A 21,081-nucleotide genomic window follows, 5' to 3' on the forward strand; every position below is an offset into this window, starting at 1 on the left:
TTACCACTGTTTTTCTGAACCTCTGCCATCCAATTACCTCCAGAGGAAGGAGGTCATGGCTTATGATGGAGCAGCCTCAGGGAATCTGTGCTGAGAACTCCTGGTCTACCAGGAAGCCCAGGCCAAATAACATCCCTCACCGGCAGAGTCAAACCATTTGGTGGAGGACAGCAACTGTACCTGTCATCAGAGACAACACCACTTTATCACTGCAGTGCTGAAAACCAAGCTGTGCTGACCATATCTGACTTACTTTGTACTTAATCAGCAAGTGTAATCCTGACCCAGTGTGCAGTGGTGCCAGGCTGCAGAGGAGAGCCTGCAGCAAGGGGAGGATTGGGTGGAAAGGATGCAAAGCTGGAAGGGGCATTCCCCACTGAGCAGCGAAGCTCCACCAAACAGAGCACTGCCATCCTACTGGCAGCAGCAGGGTTTAGCACTGAGGCAAAAGCTGGGGGAGCTGTGTTTGCTCCCTTTTCAAGCCCTGGGGAAGAGTTCAAGTCAAAAATAGTCAGGCAAGAAAATACTTTATTGAGAAACCTAAGTTACAAAGAGCACTGAAAACAAACACACAAGTTTCCGCTCAACTATCATGGGGATTTAGAAGGCATTTTTCCCGCCTATCACCTCCATCAGAGCTGGATACAGCACCGATTAACCTCTTATTTTGTCTGTACTTTCTAGTGCTCTCAGGCAGATTTCTTCCTCTTTGCCTCTGTGCTTTCCTGTGAATTCCTCTCTCCACGCTTTCATGCACGGGACAAAATAAAAACCAGCAGAGCAGGAAACTCCAAATAGAGTAGAAACAATTTAAGCCTACAGGGGTTTCTATTAAAACCCCAGCTTAATAATTTAGTAGCTTGGTGCTAGCTCAGTAAATTGGAGTGTGTAAAAGCAGACCACCACCAGGTCTGTATGGGATGGAAGTAAATTCAACCCAGCGCCTAAAAACATCCTACCTAATGAGAGACAGTGGTACGGAGTGGCAGCCAGTAGGAAACCTGCCAAAAGCCAGCACGCCTCATTAAACTGAGCAGCATGGGGACCCAGGCAGAAACCTCCTCTGGTGCTGAAGTTCTCCTCCACAGGCAGGTTCTCCATGTGACCTCAGCACAATAGGCAAAGCTCACATCCACCAAGCTCTGCAACAAAAAGATACAAAGGCCCCCTTTTCTCTCCATTCCAATAAATTCCATCTGTTGACTCTTTGGCTCCATATGTAAATACCAGTAACATCCACTTACTGAAGGGGAAGCTGAAGCTGACCTGCAAAGGGAGGAAGAAATGCAGAGTGGCCTTCCAAGTTCTCAGCTACTTCTGGACACATTCACAATGGCTGTAAAAAAAGCTGCCTCACAAAAAAAGAGAAAGGGTGGAAGTGAGTGCTTCCTATGGTTTCCCTACACCTAGTGTTCAAGTTTGCCAGCTGTGGGAGGCCACAGCAGCTGCACAGCCAGAGACACGACAAAGAAGACTGAAATTGAGTAACTGTGAGGAAAAGCCAACTTTTACTCAGTCTGAACCTGGTGTTTTTAACTAACAAATTAAAAAAACCCTCTGCATGTTAACGCCTGTATAGAAATGCCAATGCCTCTTTGCAGCTTTCCTTGAAGCTGGCCTAAATACACACTTACATCCTTCCTGCCTCCTCCCCTCCAAGCGATCTCCAGTGCCAGACCTTGTGCTTTTACCTCTCCTGGCATGCAGACCCATTTCTCTGGCACTCAGACAGGGCCTTCAGTTGCAGACCTCAGAGGGTCAGTGCTATTTGTCCACCACAGAGACTAAAACTGTCCTTTAGGAATCTGCAGTGAACAGGGAACACACATAAGAATCCGCCTAATTCCCATCTATTTAATTCCATGCAGTAGCAGTAAAAAGCACCCAGAGAAAGGGAGCTTAGGCAGACTGCACGCTTGCCTACAGTCAAGGAAGTCCATGCTTTTCAAGGCACCCTTGAGAGTCAGATGAGTGAATTTGCCTTCTCTGAGCAGCTTGTGTCAACTCCTCCCTGATCTGAGGCCCTGCCATGTTCTCTTCTGGAAAACACTCGGGTCTCAACATTCTTGCCCACCACTGCCTTAGACGCAATCTGGGAAGCCAAGCAAGACACCTCAGAGCCAGCAGCTCTTTCACTGCTCTATACCCATCTGCAAGTGTTTATCTGAGCCATTGTTTCTGTTCTGCTTGCTTCCAGCTTCCTACTATGCCAGGCCACCGCAGCTGCAGACAACTTCCCCATCAGCAGGTCACCACCCTGCACCCATAAACCATGACAGATGCGGAGCTGTGCTGTCACCAGGCCCTCAATGACTTCACCACTGAGGCTTCACCATCACCAATTTCTCCTTCAAACATCACCACTGAGTAAGCTATCATCATCCCCAACTTACAGAGGAGTTCAGAGAGTTGAAAGACATGACCTGAAATCTGTTCAGAACAAAAGCAGAGGGCAGAGCCCAGGATGCAAAGTCAGGGTCGTAATTCTCATCAAAGCAAGAGATTCTGCCCAGCCTGATCTTGGAGAAAAAAGACATGTTCTCAGTGATGGGGTGAGACCTCCCACTGTGCATTTTATTTCTTTCCAAAAACAGATCCTCCTTTTAAAGCAGCAAACCCGAGGCTGGACATGCCCAGAGCAGACAAGATGTTTTTCCCTTCTGACATCAAAAAGGATGGAAGAGTTTTTTCAGTTTTACTTCTAGTATAGTATCATAAGAACAGACAAGCTGAAACTCACCTTCCAGCCTGACACACTTTTTTTGTACAGCCAGTGACATTCAGTATTTGGGTCTGTTCCTGTTTCAAAGCTCCTCCACAGATCAGTAGCAGCAGGACAATAATTTATGCATCAGCTTCATGTTTTAAACATTAAATGACATCTACTGGTCTTTTCTTTCTTCAAATGAAACCAGATTCACAATTACTTCCTACAACAGTGCAAGATGGCTATTCTCCCACTTGAAAGGGCCCCAGCACAGCCTCTCCTGCTACACCATTCCATGGTCAACCAGTAAGGGCTTGCAGACTCTCCCCTGCATTACACAGGCCCATTTGATGAAACACAAAAACAACCGAGGGTACTTTGAGACATCTTGCACACCACAAATTCTTGCATTCATTTCTGAATTCTTCTTGGCCCACACTGCCAAGCAGAATAAAGACATTAATTTAGTCCACAAAAAGACTGAGGTCAGCACTGGACACTGCCCAGTTCCTTTCTAGAGACCACACTGAAAACAAACCAGTCAGTACCCTCTATACACCTCTTACCTGGAGTGGTTTTATAGCACCTCCGTCATGGGCATGCTCTCAGCATGCCCAGTGTCCTAAGCTCTCAGAAACAGAGGTTACATCTTATTACTTCAATGACTGAGACTGAAAACTTCAGCTAGACATACCTCCTTTGGTTGCAGAACATACAAATGCAATCAGAAGTTCATTAAACTTGGAATCAAACTGCTAGAGAGGCACTGCTGACATTCGTAACAAAACAAATACGTAACAAAACACAAGAGGAAGCTCTGTCATTCCCAGCTTCTCTACTCTCTCCTTAAAATGCCAACAGGAAGATGTTTTGTTTCCCCCAACTCAGCAACAGCCTTCAAGAGCTCAGCTAGACATCCATTTGTGCTGCTGTCAGCTCCCATCCCCTATGGCTGCCACTCAAAGAAACGCAGCAATTAAGGCACAAACCTTACTGCAGAAAGTTCACTTGCTAGAACAGCACCCCGAGCACAAGCAGCCTTTCCCTTCATGGTGTCAGGTGCCTGGCTGGGGTTAAATGGACTCCTTCCTGCAGCTGCACAAAAAACCACATCAGAAAGTGACAGGCAGGAACATGACTGCATGGAATATTAGTCACAATGTGCTGGTGTGAAAATACTTCTCAATCAACGCACTTAAAACTGAAGACAGCTCCTCTTTCTGTACTGCTTCAAAACAAATGTGCTCAATGAATGAGGGTTTTTTTTTCACTCTTCCCCTCTCTCTTTGATAGTATCATGCAAACCCAGCACAATAGGTCGTGATGACTTCCTGATGATGGGAACATCCTCTGTTTCTCCAACTCATCCCACACACTGGTAAGTGATAAACTCACTGCATAGTATCTTTGCCAATGTAGAAAACAGAGATGCCCAGCCAAGGATCCCATGTCCTTCTCTGCAGCATCGGTCACAAGTACAGCTCTCATGAGTACCCTTCCTCTGCTCAACTGCCAGGTAAACAGTTATAATTTGTGTTTAAGTTTTGCTTATCATATCCAAGACTGAGCCTTTTTGCTCCCTCTGTAATTTGTCATTGCTGTAAACAAGTGACAAGGGTTATTCTGTCTAAGCACTGCATAGATCACAGCCATGTTAGAGAATGAGGAGTAACCATTTTAACCAGCTCTAACACTGAGTTTTAGTAACATTAATATGCACATCAGAGCCCCTACTTTAAAAGTTCTACAGCTAAATCTGTACCTGATCCCTTAGAGCTATAGTAGATATATGCTAGCATAAGACAGGCAGCTGCACCTGTAACACCAAGATTTAACTATCTTGGGAGGCCCAGGGTTGCACAAAAGAAAAATCAGAATTCAGAAGAATTAGAATGTTCATTCTTGAAACTAGCTCTTCTGCCTTGATGTAAATCTTTTCCTGCATATTGTGTTATTGTACAGGATATGTTTGTCACTACCGTGCAGTCTGACCTCCACAGCCCACGTCTCCCTCACAGCTCCGGCTCAAGCCTTCCCTGCTTGAGAGCTACCAGCATCCCTCTGCCAACTGGCAGTCCCCCAAGCTTAAGTTATGACTGCTATCACTAACTGTTGCTAAAAAAAGTCCTAAAGCTATGATTAAAACAATACCTACCTCTCACCCAGCACTAATGAACTAGTAGACTTCCAAGCGTTTGAAAAGGCAGGGTCCCACTTCACAGAGGTGCTTGAAAATGGACAGCAAAGCCCAACAACCAGCAGCCATCTGGAATCTGGTGCCGTAGATACTGTAGTCAGCTCTCCAGCTTGGACACATCTCATATCACCAGTCCTGTTCTACTGGACTTTCTTTACTTAATTTCCCTGAACACCACAGCTACTTATCAACTTTCCCTTTCACAACAGCTAAACCACAACATAAGCAAGTGAAATTCAGGGCACAGTTTCACATTACACAAAACCCAACCCAAACTCAGGCTGCAAAGCAGCAGTCCCACCCTCCTTCTTCAAATTAGCTTCACAATCACAGACTCAGTTCTGCACATAAGTTGGCAGGGGAGTCCAAAACAAGTTCAGTCTTCCCAGGCTCTCCTTCAGTGGGTTAGACTGCTGCCCTATCAGCTTGCTTTACTGACCTGTCAGCCTAACAGTCACAGGAGTGGCAGGACTACCGCATGAAGAGAGGCACCATCTGTCCCACTGCACACGTTCCTAGACCCTAACCTGTGTCCCTCTGCTGTGGCTGCGTCAGACTTTAAAATGCACAACAGGATTCTTAGGGGGCAAACAATTACCTGATTTTATCAGCAAGTTTTCTAAGCTGTCGCCAAGAAAAGGTTATAGTAATTTCTAGTGTATTGACTTTAACTAGTAAGAACACTTTTTAGAGCTTTCCATTGCTGCTTTCATGGAACAACCTATATACATCTAAAAAGCCATCCCTAAACCCTAATCATGACTAAAAAAATATAACATTACATTCAAAGCATCAGAAATGCTTCCATATCCCCCCTAAATGGCAAAGCAAGTTTAAGAAAAACTGTATCACAAGAAAGCACACAGACAATACATAAGATTAATGAACCTACGTGTACAATGTCCTCACAAAACCTCTCTTTCACGGAGTCGAGCTCCACAGAAATTAGTAAGAAACTCCTAGTCTGTATTTAATTAGCTGTTCCTGGAGAAAGAAAAATCTGTATCTGCTACAGTGATCTGTTACCTAAATTATAACTCGCACGACTCTTATTTCGGACTACCTAATAATTCTACTATGAAACACGGCCTCCACCTTCCTCATTCCCTGATCTTACACTGCTGCTGCATTAATCATCCAGAATACTCCTATATCCAGCCAGAGCTTGCATATTATAGGACAACAGCACTTGTAAATGTTACTTACCCTCAGGCTTTTATTTATCATAAATTTTAGTTCCATACTTTCAACATGTCAGAATGACTAGTTTTAAGCAAGTTGGTTTTTCCATCAAAAATAAGCTTTGATTTGAAAAAGAGATGACTACTATCAATAGTGAGGTGCTTCTCAGAAAACACTTCTCATTTCAGAGTGAAAAGGTGCTATCTAGCCAGCATCATTACACTTGTAAGCTGTCTGATCCAGTGATACTATTCTTAGCTTTACACTTTGGACCTGATAGCTGTAGGTCTTCTTTTCCAGATGTCCTATAGAAGTTCTTTCCAAATTTTTCAAAGGGAGTTAATGCTACCTTTGCCATATTTAGTCAGGGTTAGACATACTGGAAGAAAGTGTTTTCTAGAAGAAAAAAACTACTTAAGAAAAACCTCTTAAATCTGTCTCAAAGAATGCAAAGGAGCTGACTTTTAACCATCTCCTAGCTTGTTAAGTGGCAAAAAGATTACCTAGGACTCCCTTGTTGTCTGTCTGGGGAACTGCAGACGAAGATGGGCTCAAGCACCCTGCCACACTTACACAGCCAGTCCAACACATCTGGTCGCATCAGACCTGCTTCCCATGTGCTGTACAGCTGTCCTGTATACACGCAAGAAGGCTGAAGCGTGAGATGCACAGAGGCACAAGCCCAGCAGTCAGGAATCGAGGATTTCTGGACACCTGACAGCACAGATGAAGCTTTTGCTCTTTCCTTGACAGCCACAGTTCTCATACGAAAGTACACACCGACAACTTCTTGCCAGGAAAACTCAAAGGTATGTCAGCTCTAACAATGTTAGCCACTGATAATCTGAAAAATTCCTGAAATATCTTTTTAAAGCTCTACATCAGCTCTTTCATTTTCAAACAGAAAATGAAATTAGCCAAGTACATCCCAGTGATGATGATAAGGGGAGGATCTACTCCTTCATTCACAAGAGAGCTGCTTTTAAGACTGACTCCACCATACTTCCACAGCGCCAAAGTTCAAATGTCGCAGCAGTTGTCTGGAGGTCACAACATCTGACTGTAAGTTTCTGGCTTCAGGAAAGTCCCAAGGAAATCTTGAGCACTGTAGATCATTTCCACAGCAAGCTCTTCTGAGGCTATAGACTATTGTTCGAAATATGATAACAAGAGTTACATACCACCACCACTGATCGACAATTCAGACAAAAGTTCAACAAGTGAGTACTGGTAACTCTAATTCACTCTGATAATTACTTTTTATGCATTGAGCTGCAGTGGTCTCAGGTTTCACAAAGGGCTCAGTCTTTCCCTCTTCTTATTCATGTCTACAAATGGATCTCTAGAACAAATTGATCAAAAGCAAGAATTTGAAAATTTACAGTATGACCTGGAAGGAGAACTTACAATTGAAAAGCAAGTAGTTCATCTTCAGTTCCTATGTAGTTTAGTTCAGGCACAAGCAAGAATTAATACTATGGACAGGATTAAGCAAAAGGAAAGGCTATGACCCAAGAATCCTTTCTAACCTTAAAAACTCTTATAAACTCCTTGCCATATACTGCTGTTATGTTGATTTGTTTTACAAGAACTACCTAAGCACCTTCTTCAGCTGAAATTCATCTATGCTGAGATTTTACCTTTTAGATAATTCAATTACTCTTCAAATACATTACTTTCTGTTCTGGTAAAATAAAATACAAAAAACAAAAAAACAAAAAAAAAACACAAATCTTATTTCTTGTCCACTATACCACAGTTCAGCACAGTTCATACACCTGATTACAGGGTATTCTACTATACTATAGTTCAGCATTTTATCCAGGTCTTCCAGAGATAAATGACACATCCAGTCAGGAACAACACCCGCACAAATTAATTAATAGTAAATGATGTGTTTCATACTTCTAGAGCAAGTGTTGAAATACTGACTAATAATGTTCTCATATAGAAACATTCATGCCCCAATGGCACAGAAACATTAAGGAAACCCTACCCTTCACAAAAAGCAAGATGAACAGATTACTTGCACTAAAGCTTTGTAATACTTTCAACATGAAGTCATTTCTGCAGATCACATCTGATTGTTATCAGAATGCTAATTATAGGGCTGCTAACACAAGGTCAACCGCGCTCCCCCAGCCTACCATCTAGCATCTTTAAGCCATCAGCGCAACTCCAAATATTTGCAAATAATACTGACTAACCCATCTAAAATGAACATCAAATTGCTGAACAGCTTTTAGCTAACATTCCTGACACTCCCCCAACCCCCCAGTTCTCACTTAGGGTTGACACCTTGAAAATTTCAATTCTACAGTGAAACAGGGAGATAATTGTTAAGAATGGAAGTCTGTAAAGTGACTTTTCCAGTATTGGCACAACCCAGACAGGATAAGACATTCAATCTACATTAACCCCAGACTTACTGAGAAAGAAAAATCATACCATTTTCAGTCTTCTTTTGATTAAGCCAAACAAGAAAAGCTTCTCCAGTTTCTTCCCCAAGATTCTGCAATCCCCAGGTACCCCTATAGTCCTTCTGTCATACTATGAACTCACCTTCCTTGAACATAACGGGAACTGCACACAGCGTGTCAGATGAAATCAACTCTCATCCTTGTGCAATACAATCTATACAGTCCTATTCCTCGTGGCAGTACCTTGTGTGATACGAAGAGAGCAAGTGTCAGCTTGAGGTGTATTTCAAATCTTTTTCACGCCAAATTCAGTACCAAGTCTGCTAACTCTGGAATGGACCTCCATACTTCTTACTCCTATTTGAAGGTAGGATGTTGGGATGGGGGCTGGTTATTTGGATGTTGCTTGGATTTTTTTCCTGGGATAACAAGGCTAGAATAAGAAACAACTTCCCTAGTTTAAACAAGCTGTGAGAAAAAAATGGATTCTATTCCTTCTGGTGCCTGATAATAATAAACTCTATGCACTATCCTGATGAAAACATTAATATAAGCCTTAGCATACCAGACTTCCAATCTTCAGTGCCCGTCTCTTGAGCACGGAAGCTCTATAATAATACAAACCTTTCTGACTGCTAGATGCTTGCTTATGTTTAGTTTTCTACTCTTCCTTAGAAATTTAGTGGTGGAAAGGATTCCAGTTTAGATCTTTTCTCAAAAGGCCATAAGAAACCAAAGCATGAGAAAAGGTAGCATGCTGGAGCTGATTTCACACATTCTAGGAGTGAGGGACTGATATTTTTATGACACTAAATGAAGCAGTACATATCAATGTAACCAATTTCAGGCTGTCAGAAGTGCAAACAATCTTTCCTCTTGATAACTGCTAGACCACTTCATAAAGTTCATCTACAACAGAGCACTTACCCATCTGCCTCAGGCATACACAGCAAGACATTCATTCTATGCATTAAAGTAACAACTGTGAAGCTTTTTCAAAAGCCTTTTCCAATTTTGATGCTGGCTGGTTAAGACATCACCCCACCACTCGAGGATTCAAGCTACTTACACATAAGGCTGGAGAAAAATGAGCAAAATGAACTCAAGGACATGAATGTCGTTTCCAGCTTAACAACCATGCACATTTATTTATGCATGATGGTGCCTGTTAAGATTCCAGTCTTTATAAACAGCATTTCATCACAGAAGAAAGGAGAAAAAGAGCATGATAAATGACCACAGTCCTCATCAATCTCGTAATTCCAAGATGCCAAAGACTGGTACTGGTTTCTCTACAGAACACTAAGTTCTCTAGCCTCTCTAAAAAGGCATGGCAGCATGGCATTAAATCCTGTGAAAACACAAGTTGCATTTCAAACCAGGCTGTTCCCAATTTCAGAAATACTATACTCCAAGGAATTCTCAGGCCTCTTTCCTGGGATTTGGGGCATTGCTAATTTAAGTCAGTGTACCTAAAGGCTTAATTTCTCTCGCAAGTTAATATGGTGTCATCTAGAAAGTCTTTATACACGTGTCAAAACTAAACACGTCTCCATTTTCGCTTTTGCCAAGCTTCATGTAACAGGCTTACTTTGGATCCTCTGAGCCCTCCACTTTAATAGGATGAAAGGTAACTTAGCGGTCTGATCCATATGAGCACATGGGCCTTCAAGTCCTGAAGCTGAAGAAGCACTCTGGCCATTTGTATTTTGCTAGCCTAACTCAGTTTAGTTAGAAGGTGTGTTGTTCTCAGGGCAAATCTGCTAAAACCAGCTTTCACAAATAGTTGTGCAAACTCAGCTCTGATACTACCTAAAGGGAAACCATAATTAACAGGAATGGCAACAAACATCTCACTCAGCAGAGTACTAAAACAAAAGCAAAGACCAGCAAAACACCTCCAAAAGCAAAAGCTTCCTCTTCATTTGAGTCCATTTCTCACCAGTTAATTGACTGAAGCATGGGATGAACCCCAGACATTCCAAATCTTTCTGCTCAGAGAGCAATGGAGTTAAGAGTGACTGTGGTGCATCGCCCAGTAGAAAATATGCATGCTTGCAGCAGATTAGTACCCCAAGTCTAACGATTCTAAATTAACTGCAGCCTTGGTTATTGGGATCATGCACTGCATCAACATAGTTCCCCAGTCACACAATGTTCTTCTAAGGTTTCTGGCCCAGGATTCACTTATTCCTGGTGATGGAACAGCTTCCCACACTTAGACAGCTTTTCCCTTTATCACCACCTTCAAGGTACTTTGTCCTTTAATTTTCACCAGGGAATGTCAAACCTTTACAAGCTGTCCCTACCACTGCCAGCCCTCTCACCTCTAACACTGAGAGTTCAAAGCCACAAGCCCTGCCAATAGCAAACCCATCCTTCCCTTGAGCTGTAACAAAACCATCTTCATGACCTCTGCAGGCCACATTCCTCAGCACCCTTTGCCACTAGGTGACAGGTCTCTTCAATAAAACAAACGCTGCATGTCACAGAAACAACACAGTTGTGATAAAGGTCAAAAAGCCACAAGGCATTCACGTAAAATAAATTGAAATTCCTAAATCCCCAAATTGCTGGGCATGTTTTATTTCACACACATGGTGACATGAATGGCTGAATCACAGTTTATGAGTTTAAATGCATGGGATAAGCAACAATGTGATTGTTTATAATGCTGATGTATAAAAGTGCTTTTCTTGTTAGTCTGTCAAACGCACTAGACTTGTTGCACACAGAAAATAAGGATTTAAACTCCTATCCATAAATTTAAACAGCTGAAACCTATTGGGAGACACAAATGTGCTGTGTGACTTCAAAAGTTATTTACTTGCCAAATATTAAGGGATGTATTTTTGGACATCTTAACTATATACTAGTAGTATGTAGTTACAGTACCCATTACAAGGACTTTTTGCAGTAAGCTGATAAAGGAAAAAACAACAAAAAACCTAACAAATAAAAAACAAAATAAAGATTTTTATATTTCTAAAAAATGAAAATCCATACTCATCCTGGAATTCTTGTTCAAAATAATGAGCTATTCCCATACAGGAATTCACAGGTATGAAACAAGCCATACACTGTGATTTGCTGTATGCAAACCAATTATTGATATTAATGCCTACCTGGAAAAGAGCTGTTTATTTAGTAAGAATAGTTAAGAATATAAAAGTCATGTTTACTCTATTTGAAAACGTGGAGGGGGGGGGGAGTGTTCCTTGTAGGTGTGTGCCAGCTTAGACTGAAATGCTTAAGTTTCATTTCGTATTGTAAAATGGGTTCTGTTTTAAAAATTGTCAGTCTGAGATTCCTAGGGCAATAAAAGCTCCAGATACCACTGCATCAGTATTTGGTTTTAGGGCAAAGCATAAAAGCCCCCCCTGTAATCCACTTTCAAATACATTTTAAGCATAGTTTATCTAGGAGGTACAGCTGCCTTTAAAGGTACATGGGATACTTAGAGTAGCACATCCCCTTTGCCAATACTGGAAATCTAATGTGAAATTCTGAAGATCTTTTCACACAAAGCTTATTTGAAAGGAACTTAGATGGCTTTCAGTTTCCCTTTGGCTTTCTTATAAAGAAGCTTGGCCTAAATTTTCAAGTGTGACTAGTAGTTTTTGGATACTCAGCTTCAGATCAAGATGCAATATTTGAGAAGCCTAGCACCTTGTGCATGAAAAGTTTTAAGACATTAAAACTAGACAATTTGAGGCAGACAAAATCATAGGCCCTTTCTGAAAATTTAGCTCTCTTCCCCAGGCTTTAACTTCCCTGTGTTTCCCATTCCCTGTTATTTGCCATCCCCTACCAGATGACTTTCTAAATTCTTTCCCGGCTACCCAAAACAGATATCCTCCACTGATAAGGGCATCATGTAAAGTAGCTCTCTCCCTGCTTTATTTCCTTCTTTCCTCAAAGTCATACCTAGTATAGCTAATGGTGGTCAACGTTTGCCTTGAAACTACTCGACAGGAACCCGCCATTTTACACATTGCAAAACTGAGGCAGACACTCCTGCCAAAGACTGCACATGCGGCTCTCATAAACCCAGCAGCAGCTGAAGTTGCTCAGAACTTCCAACTTGTTTTGATGCAGACCTACAGCACTGTCATGGCAGAGACAAATGTGGGATTTCGCAAGTAAAGACCCGTCTACAGCTAGGACCTTAATCTCACCACAGAAACAAAGGAAAAACACTGCAGTTGAGTTGAGCTCATGCTGACAGACACTGAAGATTATTTTATTATTTTTACATACAACATCCAAGAATAAGCAGTCTGAGACTGTAATATCCCTACTTAGCAAGTCATGGTTCATGCCTGTGATTTTTAGCCTAACGTACCACATTCTCCATCAGGCGTGTCATCAACTCCGTCCCCATCATGAAACACTCTGTGGTAAAAGCTTCAAGGTACAGGTAAGCGTAAAATCAGTTTAACCTGTTAACCAGCTAAAGTTGCCTTTTGTACCTTAGCATTTTAGAGCACATTTACCGAGTTTTAAAAATGCACCTTTTTCCTAGCATACGCAAGCTCACAGGGGTCCAACATACCATCAGGAGACAGACTAGATCTCATTCCCACACCCATCTGAACAAAATTCTCCCAGAAGTCAATAATGTGGTGATTCATCCAATAAGCTAGAAATCTTCATTCTACAAAATACCAAAGCATAGACAAATTACCCAGAAAATGCTGCACACAGGCTTTTTTCTTGAAAACTGTCAAATTTTGTGAGATGCCATAACCCTGGATTAACACAGACATAAATACCAAATTGCTGTTCCGTTGGTTTTTAAACTGATAAGGAGAAAAAATTAAAAGGAATCCTAAATATTTCAGTGGTCCTGGAATTAATGCAGTATTGCAACATACGGTGAGTCAGCTGCCAAAAAATAATATGAAACATAATATTTAATATATAGTGACTATTTTTCCTTAAAAAGATGCAAACACATCTTTTTTTCAGCAGTGAAGACAAAGCCTATTGTAATAAAAATCATTCCCTTCCAAAACCAATACTTCAGGTGCAAGTGTTCAAGTTCAACTTGGAATTGTTCAAGGCCAGGCTGGATGGGGCTTTAAGCAACCTGGTCTAGTGGAAGTTGTCTCTGCCCATGGCAGGGGGGGTGGAACTTGATGAGTTTCCAACTCTTAACCAGTCTATGATTCTGTGAAGTAGTTGTAACTGCTGAAGAAAGGCAGTTGAGTGAACTACCTTCAATCACACCTTCAGTTCTTTCCCCTTCAAGGAAATGCTTGGGTAAATGTATTTCTTCTTGAGAGAGAGCAGTCACAGCAACCTGGAAGCCACACGGGTTCTACATTTAGGAGCAGACAGTGACGTAGCCAATACATTGCAAAGAAATTCTGGCTGAAGTAGGAAATGGGATGGAGAGCAAAGCTAGACCGTTTAGGTCCCCAAAGTAAAGGAATGCACAGATGGGTCTACTTAGACCTGCAGTAGCTGCTGTCATGCAATGTTTTTGTTTTCCTTAGCTTATTCTCTTTCCTATTATGAACCATTTTAATTCAGATTGTGTGCTGATTTACAAACCACCACAGTTAATTATGAGTTATTGAGGACTAGTAAATTTACAGCAGTACTTTTGAGTTTTGGCAGAAACCAGGAAACTTTTTCTCTGGCCACATAGACAATGAGCAGAAGATATTTGCTCTGAGACAAGGAAAGGCTAAAAAAAAAATCCTGGCTGCAAATAGTATGACTGTAGCATACTATACAGTAGGACTATTACTGCACTGAGTACAGTCAGTGAGCCTGAAAAGTGAACATACCTTAGAGAAGTGGTAGGAAATTGGACTGAAGCTCACCAACATGTTGCAGGAAAGTTAAAAGCACAGTCAATTGGTAAGCATTATCAAAAGAAAAACACTTAAATGTTTACAGTGTTAAAGAAAGAAAAAGGGAAATTCTGAGTACCAAAACAAGGGTAGAAGAATTTACTGTCCAGCTCATGCACACATTATGCTTTTCACAAAACACTTAATTTTCTCCTTCATTTTTACCCTTTTCCAACAGTCAAAACTTTGCCTACAAGGCAAAGCTAAATCACTGCTGACAATTGGTGCAGCCAAATGCGATTTCCTTTGTCTACACTTGTAAGGAGAGACATACCCTGCTCTAGTTCAGCTGCACCCCTTGTTGTCAACAACTGTCAACAGCAGTTCAATTTAGTGCACCAAGGAGAGCCCAACCAATTTGGAAAGAATGATCCCACCCAGCTCCTCCAGAACACACACGCAGAACAGCCAATGCAAGAAAAACACTGAAAAATTGTTAGGAAAATGAACAGTAGAAACCAACCAGATCTGGCAGAGGGATTGGAACCATCTGAAATTACTTAAGTACTGTGACCAAAAAAAAACCCCTGCGTCCCAACTGACTTGTCGGTTGCCTGTGTTACAGAGTTGCCCGTTTCCCCTTCACTTTGTCAGGAAGGAGTCCATTATAAAGACTATCGCGACAATACCAGTATCCTCATTTTATTTGTTTTACATGAAAAAAGCCCCAAAACAAAAGTGCTATGACCTAGAAGAAAATATCACTATAGCTTATTTGAAAGGGACTCTGCCACTTGACCTACAGAAGGCAAATCCAACTAAGGCAGACTGCACTGGTGGCGTCTACCATGACTTTAAATCATGTCAATATCCCCTCTCACACTTTAACAGCCAAAAGAACTACAATCTTCTTGGATTAATGCAGTACCTGTCATTAGGCTGGCAAGTAAATCCCATTTCTGAGATTGTGTGATCTGAGTCACCAACATCTGCAAATATCTTTATATCTTGTGTAATAGCTGGCCTCAGATCTTGATACACCAAAGTAAAAAGGCCTTTTTAATGGCTCCCATGTTAGTTTGGACTTAAAACTCCATGATGACAGCAGCTTCTCAAAACAGCCCATGAATCAAATTTATTATCCGCTTGTCATGTGGGATTTTCTTAAATCTAAGCCAATGGAGTAACAACGAATCAAGGTCATCGCTTATACTGCATGAATAAAAATTAACCACCTGCTCAACAATTTTTCATTTGATACTGAAAGGTACCTGTACTTTTGTACAACTGGGAGCGCATGAGAAAACATTCTTGAACAACATCTCCTCTCATACCAGTCTGTCTTGACTTAAAAAAAAACCCCACAACACTGTCACCAACAAAACCAACTAAAAAACACCAAGAAACACCAAAACCCCCACAAAACTGCCAGCCATCTTACTGCTTCCAACATCAGTAGTTACACATGAGAAAGACAATCCAATTGCAGGATGCTCACTCCAGGAATTCATTTCCTTCCCAACAGTATTATTGAATATTTAAGAAGATCAGTGATTTTCAAATGATGGTTTAGTGCTTAAAACAGCAGCACAGGAAGATTGTTTTGCCATACAGATCAGAGGAGATACACCACGTTATGGGCTTTGAAAAGGAGTCTAGCTCTACATATACATTAAAGAACCATATTAGAATTTAAAATAACCATTTCTTTCCTTAAATTAAAGCCTAACCATGAAACATAATAAAATGTATGCTATAAAGACCTAGGTAAGAAATGTTACCTTTAAAATTCCAGTCATCTTTTACTTCTTCAACAATTGCTTGGAATACTTGCCATACCAGAACTGCTCCTGTTTATGGTCAGGAATCATAGGGCATAACTAACAAACACACCACCTAACAGTAACCACAATGAAACCCAGGAAATTTTGCCTCATGTACACACCCACAAAGTTTCTCTACAGGGTTTACTTTGACGTGGACTGCTGCAAGTGACCCAGGGCCAATCCACAGCAAGCACCTGCATTCACAGCACAAGATGGCCAAGCTGATGCTCCGAGCCCTTCCCCACCAGAAGCAGGCACACTGCAGGCAGTACCTCTTTGATCCGCTTCACAAGTGCATTCTGATCAAAGGCAACAGCTTCTGCACACTGGTGAAGATGATCCTGGTATCGGAGACAGAGCTGCAGCACCTGCTGGGGGTCCAGCTTTTCCAGTTTGGTGTTGGTTGGAGAGGTCTGCCCACTGAGAAGTCCTACAAGGCAAGGGAAGGACCAGAGTTAATCTTACAGTTCATGTAACCAGTTCAGCCGCAGGCCAAGAGGCAGCAGAACAAACCCAGAAGACAGCTTTTCATTACCCCGTATAAAGTTAATTCAGGATCTTAGGCTGCTGAATGGACTTCAGGAATGTAATAGTCCAGTGAAAGCTCAAAGTGGGCAGGGCAGGATTGAAGATTTATGGATGTTTAGGATTTACAACAGTGCAGATACCAGTTTGTCATACAGCTTAGCACCCCCTGAAAGAACTTAAACACAGAATCTAAATGCAGGTCCACAGTGCACATCAGCTTGGTTTTCAGCAATTCAGTGTGTAAACCAAGGCCTGTTTCTTCTCCTCCACAATCTTAAACTGTGAAAAATGAACCCACTCCTCATTTATGTACGCCAGAAGGGGAAGGAGTTGAGATCTGCATTCCTATATAGGCAAGGGACTCAAACTATTTTCACTAGAATCATGCTGTCAAAACCAAAGCCCTAAAAATTCACTGATCCCCCGAAACAAACCTGAACGAAAAAATAACCCACCTAAGTTAAATTAGTAGAGGTGAAATGGCTGTGTTTTGCCTACATTGCCTTTTTTAAAACTCAAAATGCTTTCATCTTGAAAGATTTTTCATTACTATCTCAAAGATTAGCAATATACTTTTTTTAATACTTTTTTTTTTTTGGAATTAAGATTTTGGAATTAGACTTAAAACTAGGATACGGGTAATATCCAAAGCAGCAAAACTGCCCAGAGAAGTTTCTCTTGCCCATTGTTTGTTGCTTTCATAGAGCAACTTGAGAACCATTGCTGAGCTTAAGCATACATGTGCCATACTGACCACATTCTCCAAAGCTGCTGGAAAAAAATATGCTAAACTCTTAAGGCCATCCTTTTTTTTTTTTTTTTGCTATTTTGTTTACTTACTTCCTTTTCATTTTCCTTCACCATTAGCACAACTTTTTTCTTGTTGGGACACCATCTGTGACAAACAGCACATATGCACGTCTGCCTTTCCCAAAACATCCGTCAAGCTATGTAAACTGAATTCAGTGACTGCACTCATGTGCCCTTTGGGACTCTCAGTTTACAGACAGGAAAAGACATTAAACTAGCAAATGTAAGCAAATATCACACTAAGCAATTAAAAAGTAATAAATGCCAGTTATTTGGATTGGAAAAGTTCTTCTAAGAACGTACCTCAGTGGGAAATGGAAACTATTTTGGACGGCTCCCATGCCTATTGGAAGCTACAACTGGTGACAGAGATCTTGCCAAAACACAAGAACGTGATAGAAACTGAGATGTAAGTCAGATGCATCTTATGAATTTGAGAAAGTTAAACCTCTTTGAATACGTTTTCAGATAGACTTCAAAACAAAACCAGGACACAGCAACTTTATCCGATACAATGAAGTAGGTTTACTTTCCACCGACACTCGACATTTTATTCTTTCAGGATGCTCTCAATTACCCTTTGCACAAAACCTTTTCTTTCCTCATCTTAAGAAGAAAAAAAGGTAATTTTGTTTTAGTGACTTGTTGCCCACTACAACAGCACTGCCTGAGTCAAGAGGTCAAGAGAGGAAACAAGACAATTCACTGTTTAGTGTCAGACCCCTGTATATTAGTGAATTGGTTTTCATGTTTTAGAAAGAATCATCTCAAACAAAAACCTTAAGCCCAGCAATTTTAGCTGCAGATCTTTCCAGTCTACCTTCAGCTGAAGAACAAAACTTTGATGGGGGCAAACCCACTGAAGGAAATTAGACTATTTAGAAATGGGTATGTTCCATGCTCTAGTGTTTCCTCTGCTTGTTAGTTCTGAAATTATCTTGTCAGGATAAATGTTCAAATAACATTGTCAACTTTTTACAGGTTGAATGTTCACATAGGAATGAAGAGTTCACCATACACCCGAGGCGGTTATCCTCTTTCTGCACTGATCAAATACATGATGGTATCAACCAACTAATTGCCTTTTATTACTAATCTCTCACCAGCTTCAAGAGTAGGAAGAAAATTAGACTCCATTTAAGAGATTTAATTAACATGAAGTGTGTATTTTGGCCAACTTATGCAGCTTATAAGAATTTTGAAGTGGAATAGGCCAAGGACTGTAAAATGAGCTATAAAGGAAGACACTAATCAAATTTATATTACGCACTTACAACCTTGTACAGCTTACATAATGCTAAAAGCAAAATTAATAAACTGTAAGGAGCCTCTAATTCACTATCCAGAAAAACACGAGTTCAAGTGAAGAGAGACATAAACCGTTCAGCTGGAATTCATTCATAAGGCAGCAGAAGTAGAAATACAATCCAGTACAAATGTTTGGAGTAGCGATAAAGAACAAACAGAATATGCTGCTTAAAGATAGACTATGGTACTGTTTTGGGTGATGAAGTAGGGAGAAGCCAAAGGAATTAGCTTCCCCAAGACCTCTGGACTTGTGCTGACAATGCCAGAGAAAAAAAACAGCTTAAGAGTTTCAGCTTGGAAGAAAGAAAAGAGCACAGTAAACAACAGCATGGAAAAGGCCATCCAGCCCTCCACCTGGCAGAAATTCTCATTGCCGAGAAGCTGACCCACCATTTTCGCTCACGCTAAGAGAGACAGCCAGCACTGGGAACTGCCAGGTATTACTAAACAACTACTCTCTTCAAAATGACTGCTTCCTTCTTAAAGCCTTGTCCCACACTTTGAACTCTCAACTGAACAGGACCGTGTCTCAGTGACTGGTTTACACATGGTTTGTAAGAGGATATGAGATCATATCTGTTGCAACAAAATATATATTAGATCACTCTTACAAGTGCCAAAATGGGGAGAGGCACAGGTCACTGAGTGGTTTGGGCACATTCCCAAAACAGACAGAACCTGGACCTGGTAACCAGCACATGTCAGAGCAGCTAAGTGTTGAGCTACTACCTCCTCTTCACTAAGGAAATAGTATACCTGTTTTCATCTGTATGACTGTCATTCCCTGCACCCCAAGAGCATGGTTCTGCTCTTAAAAGCAAGAAAACAATATCTAAAGTTTTAATTTATTAAACTGAATACTCATTTTTCAAGCTGTTGGTTCACTTCCGAAAAACGAAGGTGGAATCCGAACATGATTCCACCAGGAATCATCTCTTCATTGTTTGAAACCTCAAGAAGAGACTGCTTGGCACATGAATGATGCAACATACCCCAGCGTTGTAAGGAAAGGCAGCATGGAGGATGTCATGGCTCAGGCTGGGGAGGAAACAATAGGGAAATGAGAGGACTACTGCAGAGCTTTAGTGCATGGACCAAACACACTTTGACAACTGCCAAGCATGCATAGTCTTGGCTATCAAATTACACCATAACCCAAATAAGAAGACAGACCCTATTATGTGCCTGCCGCAATGAAAAGAAGTCAACATCTCCCACCTCCTGTGGATACATCTGATCAGTAAACAGCATGCCCATGAAGGTGCTAAACAGCAACTGGGACAAAGATTCACATTTCAGCTCCCAAATGGTGCTTTAGAAAAAAAAAACCAAAAAACATACAACCCAATACACCAAGTATGTTGTGCATAGAGAAATATCATATATCACTACAAGGCTAGCTGACCCACAGACTTGACAAATCTGTTATTGTTTCCATATTCCTTGGCAAAGCAGAGGCATGTTAAAACCATTTTCCTCCTACTTAGTCATCTCCTTGTTGGTTCCAGGTCAATATAGACTTCCAACAAATCACATCCTACTGAGCAGAAGAAAGCTGTTAGTTTAAAAAGCGTTTTTACGACTAGAAGTGAAGTTCTTGAAAAAACGCTTTACATGCTATACTGATTCTACATACATACAGAACATAGCAACCCACCACAGTTATGTTCTGCTGCTTTAATGGACAATCCTAACAACTTGAACACTTTCCAATCCGAAAAGTATTCATACTTCTTTTTGACTTCCATATTTCTACTTGTCAATCCCCCTTTTCAACCAGTAACAGCAGACATTACAAAAAGAAAACCAACAGGCCCACAGTTGTTAATTTATTATTAAAGACAGCAAAGCACATGATACTGTGCTCTTGTTACTAATTTTAAGGCCAGAAAGGCTTGCTGTCATCAGCTAACCAATCTTTCTGTGGCATATAAGGGAGGACTTTAAAAGTAACTCCTTTTTTAATCAGAAGTCTACCTTGCCCAGAATACTGCTCCCAACATTTGGTAACAGTGGACATTTAGAAAACACCTTTATAAGCTGTTCTTCTACAGCCTGTCTGCCTCTAAAAGTTACCAAAAATTTCAGGCACAAAGTGCTGTGCTCAGTGAAGCTATGGTACTTGAGTTTCACTGAACCTTTATGAAAGGTATACATTTAACTCCACAATATCCTGTGGTAATAAGCAAGATGCTTATTTATGCACAGCACGAATAAAACTCTTTTCACTGGCTTTACACTTGGCTACACTGTAGTTGTGCTGTGACACAACAGAAATCTATAGAGCAGTGTGTACTTT

The 21,081-nt window shown here is 41.1% G+C and overlaps 1 protein-coding gene across 2 annotated transcripts in view; it reads right to left on the reverse strand.

Annotated features, from left to right (window-relative positions):
- The window catches only part of BORCS5 (BLOC-1 related complex subunit 5), an 89,188-nt gene that overhangs the window by 3,392 nt on the left and 64,715 nt on the right, over window positions 1-21,081 (reverse strand). For both annotated transcript variants that reach the window (XM_065672580.1, XM_065672571.1), the window contains one exon: window positions 16,409-16,566. In XM_065672580.1, the coding sequence (XP_065528652.1) occupies window positions 16,409-16,566 (158 nt within the window). The remainder of the gene's footprint in view (window positions 1-16,408; window positions 16,567-21,081) is intronic.

Source organism: Lathamus discolor, chromosome 1 (genome assembly GCF_037157495.1).
Source record: "Lathamus discolor isolate bLatDis1 chromosome 1, bLatDis1.hap1, whole genome shotgun sequence".
In the NCBI taxonomy this organism is placed as follows: domain Eukaryota; kingdom Metazoa; phylum Chordata; class Aves; order Psittaciformes; family Psittacidae; genus Lathamus; species Lathamus discolor.